This window comes from Thermobia domestica, chromosome 6, assembly GCF_964235325.1.
Source record: "Thermobia domestica chromosome 6, izTheDome1.hap1.1, whole genome shotgun sequence".
Lineage (NCBI taxonomy): Eukaryota > Metazoa > Arthropoda > Insecta > Zygentoma > Lepismatidae > Thermobia > Thermobia domestica.
In genome coordinates this window covers 108,261,943-108,279,546 of record NC_137459.1, presented here as the reverse complement: position 1 = coordinate 108,279,546, position 17,604 = coordinate 108,261,943, and the positions used below count along the sequence as shown (strand labels likewise).

The window sequence follows — 17,604 nt, the reverse complement described above, 5'->3', positions numbered from 1 at the left end:
ATCACGAAGCCGGCGGGTCCCCAGCTTAGTAGTTAGTTTCATTCATTAACATCATTTGTGTAATTCGTTGCATGAATTACGAACACGAGTTCAAATGAATGAAAAGAAGACTCTTAGTTGTGGTCGTAAACAGTTAATGACTCTCTTTAGTATGGGTGAATATAATTGCATGTGTCGTTTCTTCTGCATCTATTTAATAGCCTGCTATAATGAGAACAGAGCCTGACTTTTGTGTATATAACCTTGAACTAATAATACTGGTTGATAGAAACAATCTGTCAAAACAACAGTCTTTCTTTTTTCCCGTGTAAGTCGCTTGAAATCAGTGATCTGTAGGAAACTGCCATCTTGCGGAACCCAATGTAACTATAAGACACATTTCTTTTCTCCATAGGTCAAAGTGGTCCAAGAAACGTCAGTATAGGTAGTGTACCGAGTTGTGTTGACAAACCCAGGGTCTCCTCCAGCACCATGGCATCTAAACGCGGTAAGTTGAAATTAAACTTGTATTTCAGACTCTAATGATACTTTTTGCCGGAGCTAATTGCAGTTGGGGGAGGAATGGAAATTGGTCCTCTTTATATAATATTTTTAATTTATTGTAAACAGATTCAAGATCATTTAAAAAACTTCATGTCTTGCGGCATGATGCGAGATACGATTTCGTAACTTTGCCATTTGTTTCGCAACATTACGATCTCAATATCTAAGCTCTGGTATCTGGAGAAACTCTTTTATTTTTTTCTTCCTTCAAGAAGAACTCAAAATATTCTATTGAACATTTGTTTACATTGGGTTCTTTATTTACAATTCATACATATTTTATTCGGTACGAATGTTACAAACTACTGGAAGGAAATCTCATGATTAGTAGAATATTAATTATTTATTTTTTTTAGACTAATGTTATCTTAAGAGCATTAGAATCGTAACGGTAGTTTAGGCCGAGGTTGCTTCCCCTCCAATTTGCTTATTAATGAGAGAGCGACCCTTTACTATCCTGAGTTTTGAATACTACGGCAACACAGTTTTTGTCTTGATTAATGAAACGAACGTTATTGATTTTGTTTCTGTCCACGTAACAGTTTAAAATAATTTGGATTTTTAAAAATAGATAATGTGCTGTATAAGACATCAATAAAACAACATATGCTGATAATTACCAACACTTAAATGTCATTTTCACAATAAACATCTTTGAGACCATTACCAAAATAGTGCAACCGTTATTTTATCCCAAAAAGAAGTATGTAAACATAACTCAGAGAATATTGCTAGAATTCATTTAATTTTTGCGTTTTTATATAGATAACACTTAGCAAGAAAAATTAGAATTGTTTTATAGGAAATTTTCTTTGACATTTCTATTGTTTAGAGAATAGTAATACAAATAATAATAACTTCATAATAGATGTGTAGTTTGTATTTTAGATAAGTAGTTTTGAGCTTATTTTTACTCTTATGACAAACATAATTAACGTAATTGAATTTATTTTTTACATTTACTGTAGTTTTTGACATCTAGATGTACAGAATATTTGCACCGATTTGAGCCATATTCTCCAATATTTATTGTATATTATCAATCGCAGTCACGGCAGTTGCTTCAAAATTTTTTTTTCAACTGTTGACCGCCCAGCCACTTGTTTGTGACATTGTTAAAAGTGCATTATTTTATTAATCTGCAAACCAGTAGTCATCACTGACACTTTCTTATATATAATACAAGTCCAATAATTATGTGTATGTGACTTGAATTTATACACTTTTTGGTTCTAGGTTTTATTTTTATGTAGGAGACTTAATTTTATCTCGGTTATAAAGGATAACATTTGTTGAAAGAATCCGAGAGAATGTTTAGATTTTCACAGAACAGTCAATGTTGTGACTTACCTGTACTGAGCTGACTCAAGGTACTTGAGACTACCTTAAGGATAATGAGTTAGTAAATAAGTCTCTCTCTCTTTTTTCAAATGATTAGTATGCACGTTTCATCTTTGTTTTTCCTCGGTTTTAGTCATTGACATCAGCGTTAGTTACATCTACAGTGAAGTACATATTTGTTTCTTTTATTCGAGATACAAAGACTCACATTAAGATACTTGCTTCTGGTTTTCAAGTTTACGATTTCGACCCACACCAAAAGTATCATAGTCAGCGAACTGTGTGCTTGAGTTTACTATTCTGATTTGGTGATTAGTTAGTACTTAATGCCCCTTTCCAGCGCCGAGACGAGACCTGTTGATTATAATGGGATCTGGAGCATCAGTCGGGTGTCTATTAGTGGTGAGCGCAAAAACCTGCTTTAGAAAAACCGAAACTAATTTTTAAAAATCTTCCAAATAAAAGTTTTTTTTTTTTTTAATCAAAAGGCTGTTTCGGTTTTCCATCATACATCTGTTAGTGAAATCCGATGTCTGTCGTTTTACAAAACCAGTTTCCATCTTATATATATATAACAGTTTTGCTCATTCCTACTTTGTATCTGCAGGAAACACTCTGCATGGGAAATGGAACCTAGAAGAGGCCTTCAAGTAATTCCGTTTGCTTCCACTTGTTAATTTTATTAAGTATCCCATATTTTGTATTTGGCACTCTTTTCTACTCTACAAGGGATATGTACAGAATGTTATTAATTAGAACAAAACTAAATGATGCAAAACGATTGCTGTTTCTTAGGTTACAGGATTTATGCGTAATATTCCAAGTGATTTTTATTTTATTATTGTTAGAATATTACTATTGACTTTCATTTCAAATTATTATTGTGGGACGTGTGAGACGTCCCTGTCCCATCTCGATTCTCAAATTCTCTTGCTACTCAGAGTATTGACATATTTCTATCCTATCAGGAAACTGTCAATATAGCGTATTGGACTTCATACCTTTCTATTATCACAGGAAATAGAAGATAAAGTTGTCGTGACGTATAGCTGACTCAAAGTGCATTAGTTACCCTTCTGAACTTACTTCCTCAAGCTATAAATGTTTGGATTCTGCTAACATGTAAGAAAACATGAGAAAAGTAAACAGTTACGTACGTGTATATAGATGTGTATTGTAGCAAAATATTAAAATACGGATAAAATTTGCCTTATAGTAAAGTATTAGATATGTGAGCATTATGTGTTAGTATGACCTATCATTATTTTGAAATTTACATTGAAAATAATGCATGATAAATGCAAATAAAATGATCATAGCTTCCCGTGGGGCCGCGGGAGGGTACTAGCATACTCAAGGAAACTTCCGGATATAAGTGTTTCTTCTGAAGCTACACATCTCCCCCGGTGTTGGCCAACCGCTCCCCCTCCCCTCTCCGAGCTGAAATGAATTAAATCGGGATTACGTGTCTTCTCGTGCAGGACACGTTCTTCGGTAAATAGGGGTCTATACGGCCCCCTCACAATTTCATTTTGCCACCGTAGACAAAGATTTCTACAAGAAAGCCTTAACATGATACTTGTCCATTGTTAACATTTCATGGTATTGAATCTGTTCTACATCCTACCAATAAAAACTACCGTGAATACTTTCGAAGTGAGCTCCTTCGTGGCTAAGAGGTTAGCATATGCGCCTTTGGGGTTGGAAACCCTGGTTCGATTTCTGGTGTAAGTTCATGTGGTTCGGATTCCACGTTAAGCAATAGGTCCATATAGCCTTGCTGCTCTATGGGACGTTAAACTCAAAAACAATCAACTTAATACTTTCAAAGAGGAGGACTGGGGAATAAGCTCCCTCATGAATGGATAGATAACGCTCCAGATATTTTACTTGGCAGATCTGGGCGCAGTCTCCAGTCGTGACCATACGACATGATGTACTGCACAACACACCATTGATGTTCCTACTCGTAGGTGCACGAATAAAATGTAGGATGTATTTAAATAAAGCATATATCCATTGTTTCCCATTCTCTGTTCCAGCTTTTATAATGCTGTATTTTTCTTCAATCTGTCTGGCAGTGTTGCAGTATGGCTCTTTACGACTGAACGGTTAACGCCTGTACTGTTTTAAGTTCGATCCTTAATGAGGGTACAACGCTGTGAATAACAGAAATAAAAAGCAGTTAGAATCTCCTTCAATCATTAGATCCCGTCTCGTATAGCAGGGTGTCTATTGGTCACAAAAGTCACGAAATGGAAAAACGGCCCTGAAAGTCAAGAAGTTGTCACGAAATTTAGCTTTTGGGTCACGATTTTTTTGCCTGTACAAATATAATACAAACTGGAAACTTTTGTTCTATAAAATGTCAAAATTCATCACCAAAAAATGTCTATGGTCGCCTTTAGATGCCACCAAATCGCATGCATTAAAATTCGGTCTAATTTGCACCCAAATTCGCTCTTGAGAACGTTACAAAATTTTTATGGTTTGATAAAGAAAAGGTCACGAAAAAATCACGAAATTTCATTTTGGGATTTTAGTAGACACCATGTATAATATTAGTGCTGAAAAGGAACAACTCCAGCTTATTCAGTGAACCAATTGTGAATAGCTTTGGAGATATAGACACTGGCCGAAGTTATTAATATAGAAGTATAGAGGAAACCACCGCCAGACTTGTAATTTCCTCCATAACAAATGGAGCAATAATTATAATAAAAGTGAGTTGAAATAATCTTTCTTACGTAGGTTATGCGGTGTCCATAAAGTCTCCATTCTGCACTCCCAGAAACACTGGGACAAGCATATTCCGTTGAAAAAAGAAATCACGCTGCTATTACTAGAAATGCGGTGAAAATGATAAAATTTCAGTTTTTTTTTTTTTTTTTTTTAACGATTAGGAACGCATTGTGAGAGACAGTTTGATACGAAAGAAGTGAAATATTTTTAATAGTCCGTAATTACAGATAAGGACAATGTGCTGAATCTTAAATGTGTTTCCCAAAATGTGTTGTTTCTTCTGTTTCTTTCAAGGAGATGCAACCACTTCATCTGAGGGATCCTCTTACGCAGGAGGTATCTAATTGCGATTTATGTGCCACTTGATCAGCAGGATCAAAACGATACAGGTGGTCTCTTGTATGAAAAAAGTACCCACCAGTTTGGGTCAAATTTTGAAACAGTCTCTGGAATTTTGAGCCAACTTTATGAACCAGCTTATACAGGGTGTTTCAAAAAACATCGACAATATTTGGGAGCTGATTCCTGACACCAAGATAAGACAAAGAGTATAGACCAACCTGGGTGCACAAATGTTTCCTTTTGGAGTTATAGGCTTTGAAAACATGAAGAAATTAACTTTAAAGGTCCATAGCTTCAAAACTATGGGACCTACTGTAGTAGGGTCAAGACTTCACTTAGGAGCTAGTATGTATCGTATCCAAATATCCAAGTTTCAGAATCCTGCGGTATTTCCGCAACAATTTTTATAGAGGTAGTTGGAGAGTACTTGAAATCGTATGCTCGTAACCAATCTCCCTCTGTAAAAATTGCTTCGTGAGTACCTTAGGATTCTGAAACATATTTTTGGATAGGGCACATATTAGTTCCTAAGCTAAGTCTTGACCTGACTACTAAAGGTCTCATAGTTTTGGAGCCATGGACTCTAAAAGTTCATTTTTTCATGTTTTCGGAAGCCTATAACTTCGAAAGGAAGCATTTGTGCATCCAGGTTGGTTTATACTTCTTGTCTTATCTTGGTGTCAGGGATCACTTCCCAAACGTTGTCGGTGTTGTTTCTAACACCCTGCATACAGTACCAAGCCAAATATATCACAAATGTTTTAAAATTACTACATGTTGATTTTTATTCTTAAATCATACCTTGTTCAAAAGTTACTGAAATGCGACAAAAGCGCAATAAAAAAAAAAAAAAACAATTTTTGAAGGTAATCAACAAGGAAGAACTCGTTTGGTTGGTCATGCTAGTTAAATCAGAGAGTTCACTCCGGTGGTCTGGCGGTTACTGCACACACCTTTAGTGTATGGGGTTCTAATTCTAATACGCCATGGACTTAATTCGTGGTGTGTGAGCCTTGTGAGTTGGATTCCGCCTTAAAACTGTAAGTCCACGGCCCATATAGCTTCTATGCTGAAAGGATCCTAAACTTTTAAGCAAACCAACAATCAATTCCAGAAGGCTTGGGCGTCTTATTTAACCATTGAAAAGTCTATCGGAAGTTTACTCTCTCAAATGAATGCGTTGCGTGATCATCCTTCTTGGATTTTCAGAATGAGTTGGGCCAATACAATTTTCGTTGCTAAAGAAATTTTGTGTGCTAGCTCTTTGAATTTTGGACTATTTGTTGTCTTCTGGCAGCCGCAGGAGTCTGCAAAACACTATTAGAAGAAGCTGAAGTGAAGAAAGATATTTTTATTTTCACTGGACTACAAACGAATGCGGTTGTAACTCATGGTTCAATAAAAGTAATTTTATTAGGGTCGGGTCCAATGATACTAAACAGATTCATGACCTGGAAATGAAATGTTTTAATCCAAGGTACCAATTACGCTCGTCAAGCTGATGACTAAATAGTTTCGTCTTGGGATACTTCTTTTTACACGGAATGGGTCTTCTGTACGATATGAGTTAAACTATGAACTGATAGAAGTTATTCAAACTTTTTGCTTCCTCCTTTTTCCCAAAAATTAGGTCGCGCGTTCGTTTATGCGGTACGATTGCCCGTAGTATTGTTAAAAAGAAGTAAGATCGATTTACACGTTTAAACTGCCCTCTCGATCTCCGGTCTTGAATATCGTCGAGCCGGTTGGGGGAGACATATCGTTAATTGGTGAAAAAAACTTCAAGAAGAGTGGAAGAATCTTGAAACTACACAGATGCATATGAACTCCAAGTCTCATAGATGTAAAGGACGTGTATGGTGTTTAGAGTTTCTCTTTAGAAAGAGGAAGAAAAAGAGAACATGATTTCTGTGTAAATAATAAATAATTTTCAAAATGCCCTATATAATTTTAATACTGTAACAAATACAGTGTTAAAAATCTAAATTGATTTTGGGTGTCTTATTATTTCTTTCTACAATCTTGACCGGATTTCAAACGAATTGGAATGATCTTAGTCAGTATTAAAAGTGTACATATAATATAACAACCACCTGGAAGGATATATTTTTGTTCAGTACTAATTTAAGTACTCGATTCTATTTGAATATACCGTCAAATTTGCAATAAATTTGCTCATTTTTGTGCGTTTATGTGTGTCATTTTGAGTTGGATTCACTCGAGACAAGGTCAATTTTTTTCCTAATTCTTGAATATTTTTTACGTACAAATAATAGCAGTAGATAATAAATAATGAATGAAATGCAATCTTTTTTAAATATACTTATACAATATCTATTCTCGCAATTTCTCTTAGCTTGTAAAGAAAAAAATGCTATAATATATATAAATTTAAATGAGTTAATATTGCAGTGATTGTTAAATTAGGAAAAATGTATTTCTATTATGTCGTTTCAAATTGACGCTTTAAAAATCCTGTTGACCTAATTGGATGTCAGTTGTAGGAAGATAGTAGTGTATACATATATACTGCAGAAAACTTTCCTTAGTAATATTTGGCGTAGCCACCTAATATTTCTCAGTGTCATATATTGAGAAATTATTGGTTGAAGTAATTTAATTTTTTGCTTAATTGAATAATGTATGTTTTTGTGTGCTATTTAGTGCCATAGAAATGTTTTGAATTATGTAATTGCGTAACCAACGTGTTGATTATCTATTTAGCGTAATTATGTTTCATCGCCGTTCTCTTCAAAGTAATGATATTTCTACCTTGAAGGAAAGGGAAATTTTGAAATCAGAACGGAAGTAACACGACTTGCACGCGCTGCTCTTCGCAATATGATTAAAAAGCGTAACTGTTTCTTCACGCTGATGATTATCGTGATGAGGATGACACCGCTGTTTAGTGTTCTCAGCTGCCTGTCATGTTATTCCTACGAATTAAGCCAAAAGAAGAAAGAAGAATTCAGCATGTTCATTTGTTGAGATTTATGTAAATACAAGCGTTCGTGCTTCTATCAGATATGTCATCTACACACTAACACAAGCGCACAAATAGCGATGATTAAAACAAGAGGTTTTATCAATTTAGCAGCGTATCAAGAATTATTCCAGTTTTATTTTAACGCAACAGAACACATTAACCCTCCATAGCACGCGTGGTCAATTGTAACATCAAGGCACGCGCGCGGAGTCTCGCTCCGCAATATTTGTTTATAGGCCTATAACTTAATTTTAATATGTATTTTGTTTTGAAGGGATATTAACTGTTTCATATTTTCTTTGCAACGTTTTTGACGATTACGCATGTATATTTTAGAGTACAAGCTCTTGTAACAGTTCTAAGAAAACTAAAATTTCTCTATCCGCGGAGTGTGACTCCACAGCGCGTACGACGGCGGGTTTAGTAGTATCTGAGTCATCCTGATTCAACGCAATTTCTGTTATCGTTCCTGCATAAATTGACCTATTAATGTTTATGTAGCATTGGTGGTGATGTTTGCAGAGATGGCGTGGATCAATGAAAACTTGTCCCACCCGTTCTTTCTAGTGACTAAAGAGTTTACACTTACAATAAAACAAGGTTATGAAATTATCACTCATCGTAGTTTGAATTTCTACGGTCCATCGCTCAAGCACCGCTGTGTTACAATTGCCGGTGGTCTTTACAATATAAAATGGTAAAGTGATTGTCATGGGCCGTATTATGGTGAATTTAAATTTGTTCTATATAATTATTTCGTTGTTGAATTATAGATACTTTTCAGTGGAAAATGGGATGAAATTTGGGAGTCTCAAATCAAGGTAAAGTAGGCCAACTTAAAAGAAGAAGAAAAGTGTAAAATTTCACTGTCTCGAAAGCCAAGTAATAAGTCCTATTGCTATTATTACGATTACAAATATCAATATCCAAAAGTGCCTGAAGTTCTTTTTTCACTTAAATATACTTATTTTAAGTAAGTAAATAGAAACAAATGAAGAAGGGAAAAAAATGGAAGGCTTGAAAGTTGAAGTGCAAACAAATTCAGAAGATGCTGTTTACGATTCACTGAGCGGTCGAAGTGAGTCAGAGTGGGTAGTAGGTCACTGTGGATCACGTCCTTTTGACCCACGACCCACTCATAAATCATAACTTACGGAGCCACTCCATCTCTGGGTGTTTGGAGTAATTAAATTCAATACTGTAAATTTTGTAGTCAAATTTGACTGGTTTTGCTGTAAATTAACATTACATGTTCTTTAAACCAGTGCTGCTCGCGTTGTCTGTTTAGCAGTCGCTAGACTTCACCCATATATTATTTTACTTACATGTGAATTCAACAGACTAAGAGCTTAAAGAAATCTGATGTGGTGCCGTATTCACCGCAAATATGGGCGTATTATATCAAGCTATTTCAGCTTTATTAAATAGCAAAATAATGTAGTTTAACTAACCATGATGCCCTATAATTTCCTAATACTTAAATTTCATTATGAAAATGTGGTACATCTTTGACTATATGTATGTTCCTTTAAAATTTTATAGTTCTGTTTGGGCTATAATTATTGACATTTGAAATGCTTAATAGTTGTATACATTTATATTTTCCAATTTAGTGTACATGTTGGTGTATGTGTGAATTTTCTCACACAAACATGGTAGTTTGTGACACATCCGTTGATAATAGTTCTTCGAGGCTTTCAAATGATTTTTTGAGGGGGGACTGCACCTCATCCTCATTGCTTATTTATAAACGGACACTGAAACACGTGTCATTATTGTGACGTTGATCCCGTTTCTTCAACCAAGTGACAAAGGATCAAATACCGTTAATCTCTATTATGAACTTTGAACTACTACGCGGTGAATGAAAGCTGGTGTCTGACTGTTCGACAGAGCACGTGGTACCTTGGAGTCGTTGTTGCCAAGGACTCGGAAAAAGTGGAGAGGGTTCAATTATGCAATCATAATAATATGACATGATGATTTGTAATGTGTGATTTCCAAATAACAAAAATAATACAACTTGAGGTGTTCAATATAATATTCAACACCCAACTACCAGCAACAGCGCGGCCAGTGTTCTTGGTTACCGTGAAAGAATATTGCTGCGATTGCGAACAGTCCTCCCTTTCGTTGTTTACGCCACGTGACAGACATCACCTTGTTCGTTAGCCTTGGAACATTAAACTAAAAAATGTAGAAAAGAGTCTGTAGTGGCACTTGGTGTACAAAACGTGTCAAACGCAGCTTCTTTTATTAATACTTTATTGCCTTTCAGTAATAATAATAATAATAATAATAATAATAATAATAATAATAATAATAATAATAATAATAATAATAAACTAGAGGTTATAAAGATAATGGCGTCAACATAAAGAGGCTCATCTGGCATCTTTAACGGCGGCTCAAGGTAAGCCCGATCACAACATTTGGTGGCAATCTGCATTTTCATATAGTCTAAAGTGTCAAGTATCATAATTGAGAAGCAAAAGAGAAACTGCGTCCGAAAGGTTTTGCACATTCACGTACCACTATGAATTTGTCTAATCGTGAGGTTCTGCTAAAATTTATCGATATTCGGGTGTCTAACCCGTATTTACAATCGTTAGACTATCTCTTTAGAGATTCTTATTCACTTTTCGTAAGCATTTTTCATTTGTTTTTAGATTTTGTTTCAGCGTGTCTATCTTCTGCTTAGTTGGTTTTATTGACGCAACAGCATTTGAATATTTGTAAGCTGTATCCAATGACACAGATATACATTTTTCTTTCTTTTGAACAACATATTTTCATCTAACTCTCATAGTAGAAGAAGAAACGTGTTTGAAGCTCTTTAAGGAGAGTGTTCCTACGTTTACGAATATGACAAAAAGGATCTTAAACAAGAATAATTTTGATTGGGCCTACTTATATATACTGAATATTCCTGCGGATGCAATGGCTGCCAACGTAAGAAACATATTTTTAGATGGACGTTTTTGTTATCCGATATCTAATTTATATGTTAGTTGGAGTAACGGAAAGAAATCACACAGTCATAATCTAACTAACGTACAAATACCTTTTGTATGCTTGTTATGTGTGAGGAAAGCCTCGTTAGTATGATGGTAGCAAAGTCATTATTACTAACGTGCTCTGTAAAAACTCAGTACTGAAGCTGTCGCTTTTGTTGCGCATGATCGTAGATTCAAAGCCTCTTGGGCGTGCAACACCTCAGATACGTACTAGAGTATAAGGATTTTAATCTCAATTTTACGAATTCGTCCATTACTTCATAACCTTGACTTTGCGGAAATATTTTTAATAAAATCACTAAGAATCTCGATATATCACATAGGATCTATTAAAAAAAAAGGGGGGGAAGTGTTCTGTCTGCCATCAGTCCGCAGTTTTCTTCAATCCAATCAGTAATACAACCAAAATGACATTGCTACTTTTCTGCAATCTGACATTACAAATCTCATGTTTAAACAGTTGCGATATCATCTAGGTCTTAGTATGCAAAAAAGAAACTAGAGAAAAATACATAACAGAAATTATAGTTGGCAAAAATAAAAGCGATGTACTTTGGCTCGATTATGAATCTTTAATGAATTGATCAAGAAGAAGGTAATAGCATGCGTATTCCAGAATATGTCTTCACAGTTGAATTGCTATATCACTAAATCCTTAAACGTGCTTTCAAGTTATTAACACAACAGCTGATTATATATGCTTATGAAGTCTGGAATTATGTAATACTATTACGATGAACAAATCGTAAGATGTCAAGGTCATAATAACAAGGTCGCAGATAACATTTCGTTAAGTAGTAGCGATGTCACTAATTTCTGTGTTATCGGCATGAAGAAGTACAAATGAGTAATCGTATCAGTGGGGTATTATCATTACGATGACAATAAGCACATACTCACTGACGTTTACCTTCTTTCTCTGTTGACTTGTTCACGTGAATCCTTGATGATAATGAGAATCTGTGTTGATTCAAAATTTAATACTGCAAAATAGAATTTAAACAAAGTATTTAGATATTATTGGTTATATCCTAGAATGTGAAAGGGACGGGTGATAAATGGGAATAAATAAAGATGATGAAATAATTTGTGCAGTAATGTTAAAATAGGAGTAAACGGAAATATCCCTTAAAAATACTAACACTATGTTGTTCACACATGCCGCACAAGTTGTTGACCTGGAATTGAATTTACCATACGCAGCAGATGTAAATCTCCTATTTCAGAGTCATGACGAGTACACCTCTAATCTTTATGTAAACTTAATGTATTCGATTCAACACAAAGGGATTCAAATGTTGCACATTAGCAAGTAAAATATTTAGAATGAATGCCCCGAATGAATGAAATGCGGGGCGAATATACTTTTCAATGTCTTAGTGCAGTGATGGGTGAACTTTTTTTTTTGAAAGGAGGCAAGAAATGAACAGAAATAAAATACTTTAGACGTCAGAATATAGTTTGTTCGAAACAACAATGAGAGCCGGTGTTTGATGTGTCACATTACAGATCATGTCGCGGGCTGGGTAGAACTTTCATGGAGTCTGCGTCTGGCGCGGTTTGCCCATCATTCCCTTAGTCCTGTTACATAGTCAGTCATCCAGAGCTATGCGTATGTGTTTGTACACTAATCCATAGCTACACTCACGTGATTATTAACAGGGTTCTCCTCAGTCAGTGTTGTAAGTCAACATAAACAAGATCGAAACAATAGTAAGTGCGTCTTATGTCTGTAGGAAGAGAAAACGAAGAATACAGAAAAATAGATGGTCCCAGACTCATCCCTTACTCAAAGAAGTTTGAAGGGAGCTTTTTATGTATTTATTTATTTATTACTGGAGGATAACATGATAATAAGCTTACTTCAGTTTACGCAAACCATTTACAAGTTGTGTATAAAACTGTAATATAATTATTACGGGTTTTTGTAATTAAGATAAAATAGCGTTTTTACGTACTAAGCAGCAAAAGAGCATAGGAAATACATAATTTTAAACAAACTTATGATATAACAAAATTTCACTTTGTGTTAGTAACGACGTTATAAAGCACGTACAACAGTTTACTTTACAACACAAGAGGAAAAGGCCTGGAAAATTAAACTACCAAAATATTCTAGTGTTGCCAATGGTACCCTCCCCTCGGAATGAAGATGCAATATTACAAAAGGTTGCTACAAACCAGGCTCGTTGTACGTACCTGAGATTTTATGTGGTAGCCTATAAAGAACATAGATAAATGGCTTCCCCATGTTTTTTTTTTCTCCATACCCTCGTAGGAATCTTTATGAATTCTTTTACATATCTCGTTCCATGGCTGTGTACGAATGTCATGTTTTTGTGTTCCTCACAAGAGGCATCTTATCGGCATGGTCTTAATTTAGTCTTTGTAATAAGTCTTTCTGAATCAATCTCCGTTTTGATTTTGCTACTGTGCATCTTGCTTTTTAAATTTTAAAAAGAAGCGACGGTTACGCAGATGGAGCTGAGCGAGACTATATACGCCATGTGTAGGAACTCTATGGAATAGCGAGGATTGGGACTCGTGGAGGCTCCTACGCGCGTGTATGGCTCCATGAAACTGTGCAAGTCACTGATCTATACTGATTTACAGTGTATGATTTAAGTTCCAATAAGATCCGATATAAAAATCTTTTCACGCACAGCGTGGAGCTCCGGATGACTGTGACTATGAGTTACTGTGGAAATAACTGGATAGCATCTTTTAACTCCTTAACCATATAAAACATATGGAGAGAGTAAACATATTAAAGAGTTTGGTAAACCAAGCTCCTTAATTAATTTTAAAATTAATTGATTAAATCTGAATTTAATCATTTTCACTACGTAATGAAAACTGTCTTCGAGTTGTGAAAGTTAATGTAAAATTTAGTAGATAAAGTTAAGGTTGTGGGAAAACGATTATAATGAAAAGTTACTGTTTAGGTATGGTATTAAAATATAGTAACAGTGATTAATGTATATCATGGCAGTGTTATATATCCGTGCATAATATACATTTTATTTGTTTTTTTAAATAGCTGTTATTGATTGTTGCGAATTTCTTTAACATATGTCAATTAAAAATTAACTCAGGGAAATTTCAATTGATCAAACTTAAAATAAAGAAAAAGATAATTGATCAATTGTAAACCTGGTTTAATCTTACATTATGCTGTAAGTTCATTTCTGTATAGTCTCAATGCATTTCTAAATTCCTAATCGGTGTTTCCCACTGCACGCGAGCAATACGTTTGGCAGTATCCTATGACAAAAAAAAAACAAAAAAAAAAAATGTGCGCATAATTAAATTCTACCAAGTGTAATCGAGTAAATCCTTCCATGTCATTCACAAATTGCCAGAAAACGTGTTCAAAGAATCATGAAATTAGAGGTTAATCATCATACTCCGCAAATTATACAACCCAGCAAAGTGTTACGCATAATGGGTTGCATATGCATCAGGAGTTTATTAACAGTTGTTAGCATAAATCAGGGCTCGGGATTCGAAACTTAAGCCGCATTAAATCTTTACATATTTAAAGTTCACTATTAGTAACTATTTAATAGAGAGCTAATATTAATACTAAAAAAAAGTATTAATCCAGATAAAACCACATACAAAATTATATGTAAAATGTGTTCTAAGTTGTTCCGAACAATTCTATGAACGTTTCATCAGAATAAATCTGTTTTCTTTTCTGGAAATAATTGCTGACATCACACATTTCCATTGATATGCAAATCGAGCATAGGTCGTGTTTTAAGTCTGTTGAGAACTGTATCTTTTTTTGCTTTTGGAAGAAAGAAAAAAACATTGGGTGCACATTGTTTGGTTACGATACAACTAGGGTAATGATTGAACAGTCCGTTGTTTCAGAGAGAATAACAAGTTTGCTGCTATGTGTAAGCTTGAGTTCTATTAGTTATTTTTTACAATTCTTTTACAAGTTATAATACTAAAATACAATTCAGATTGTATGAGAAATATGCGCATTACGGGAAATGATCTACTAAATACCAAAATAAATAACTTCTTCATAGAAGCCAAACTGAAAGGAAAAATCTTAAACGCAAGACTATACTACGATATATTTTACGAATATTTTAAGTCTCTTTATTAGTTTATTTCCAGTAAGCTGCCATTAAGTGAAGTAAAAGTTCTCGTTACAATATAGGTGAGAAGGTGACATTATGGAAACTGTTCCTATCACATTTAAACTCATACTTGCAGATCAATATCTATCTTCTTATGTTGACACGGAGTTTTTGTTAAGGAGAAAAGAAAACTCCCATCCTTTTCTTTTCTCACTCTACCCGTTTACTTTTGAGGATAAGTTTTCTCAGGACAAAGTTTTCAGAAAACCTTTTATCTTGTTCGTATTTTACAAAATGTTTCAATAATAATTGCATCACAACATGATTTAGATTAAGAATTAGAGGGAGAAAGTTTAGTACGGTGGCTCTCCATTTATTTGGTTTGGGCACAAAACCTCGCGGCGACAATCTCTCGGACCAAAACCTCGCGGCCCAAAATCTCACCGGGCCGAAACTGCGCCCAGCCAAAACCTCGCGGGCCAAAGCTTCGCCTGGCCAAAACCTCCCGGTCCTGATCTTGGGACACAGAATCTCGCCTGGTGTAAACTACGCGGGACGTAATCTTGCCTGGTAAGAAATGTCGCCAGTGTAGGATGCTGTATATATTGCTGTATGTATATATTTTGTAATAACACATAATTGCTTTAAAATAATGAGAAGAAAAAAATCTAACGAGTGCTTTGAAAATCTATCCTATATAAACATGAAAATGACTATGTTTGTGACATCATACCTCTTGAACCACGAAACCAATCTCTATCTAATTTGCTACATAGATCAGGCTAGAGCTTGGGATGGATTTTATCATTTTACTTTGACGGGAAGGGGGAGGGAACGGGGAAGACATATAGAAATACATAACAATGAAAGTGGCTGCATTTCTGACTTAATAACTCTTGAACCACCGGACCGATCTTGATCAAAATTTCAACATATATGAGGTTTGAGCCTGGGATTGTTTTTATTTCACTTTGACGGTGACCTTAGGAAATTCTAACAAAATCGAATAATATTTATGAAAGTATGAAATAATATCTGAGTATTTGCGTCCCTCGATTACTTTTTGTAGGTTAAAGAGACGTAGATGATCAGGATGAAGAAAATGATACGATGAAGAAAGTGGGCGGAAACAGGAATACCGCAAGAAAGCCACGCACACGATATTTTGTACCTTCTTTATTATTATTATTATTATTATTATTATTATTATTATTATTATTATTATTATTATTATTTGTAATATGAAATAATATGAAAATCATTGGGTATTTTTTTTAAAAAAGTTTCATTCCGCAAGGTTTTGTGCAGCGATGTTTAGGCCGCGAGATTTTGTCGGTATCCCCTTTTATTTAGCTGGATATTATAGATATGACAAATTTCTTCAGTTTTCTGTTTTTTTTATTTTTTTATTACAAATTTAATCGTTAATACAATAATTTTGTTGTTTATATCCTTAAGTATAAAATAACCGCTTTAGCCTTCATTGCATAGTTGTTATGACGGTGTTCTGCACGGTTCTCCAGCATAGCCGAGTGATTAGCACACAATTCTTTGTTTGCTCTCCTACGAAACATGTGTGATACAGATCTCAGATTAGTTGTAGACTGTCCGATAGGCTTAGCATTAAAACGTTAAGATTAAATCCCTACTCGCAGCGTTTGTCTTCTTACAATCATTCATTACCCCGTTAAATGTCATTTTTTAATAGATCTACAACCTGCATTTAATAAAAATTATTTTTATATTTAATATGCACGAAATTACCTCCGATCTAAAGTTTCTTGTAACGTTAATTATTTTTAAAGTTATGGAGACGTTTTTTTCTTTTTATCAGTAAATTTAAGGATGGAAATCAGACGATTACAATGTGTACAGTTTGTCGCTACTACGATAATCTTTTCCACACGGGAATTAACAAAATGGATAAGGCGATTTTGTTATTCAGCATGCATTAAACGAGTTTTTAACCTTTATTTTACGGCTGTCAGTACACTGCCAGAATAGTAAATCCGTTCTTTCCCGCGTGGCACTGTACTGACACAGGCGAAATGTTTACTTTGACCCGCGAGCACACATATTTTTTTTTTAAATGATGTGCCTTATTGTATGAAGAGATAGTCCATAGTGAAAGGAACCAAAAACGTTGGTTCTCAACCGGTGTGCTCGCGGGTCAAAGTAGACCTTTCACCTGTGTCACTACAGTGCCACGCGGGAAAGAACGGATTTACTATTCTGGCAGTGTACTGACAAGCCGTAAAATAAAGGTTAAAGCACAGTTATATGCTCCAACACTTTGCACTGTAAAATGGGGAAACTTTTACATTCAGCTTTTAACTCGATTGATTTGATTGATGATAACCAAGAAATAGATATAAAATGCGTCGTAATGAAATACATTAATATATTAGTCAAATCGAACTTTATTTTATTTTATTTTATTTTATTTTATTTTATTTTTTTTTGCAAGAGCGTTGTTTGATACTCCAATTGTCATATCTTATAATAATAATAATAATAATAATAATAATAATAATAA

General features: G+C 34.6%; 1 protein-coding gene across 1 annotated transcript in view; it reads left to right on the top strand.

The window, feature by feature from the left end:
• The window catches only part of Zw (glucose-6-phosphate 1-dehydrogenase Zw), a 305,974-nt gene that overhangs the window by 124,490 nt on the left and 163,880 nt on the right, over nucleotides 1-17,604 (top strand). Inside the window, exon 2 of the mRNA XM_081761950.1 lies at nucleotides 395-487. Coding sequence (XP_081618076.1) covers nucleotides 472-487 — 16 coding nt within the window. The 5' untranslated portion in view covers nucleotides 395-471. The remainder of the gene's footprint in view (nucleotides 1-394; nucleotides 488-17,604) is intronic.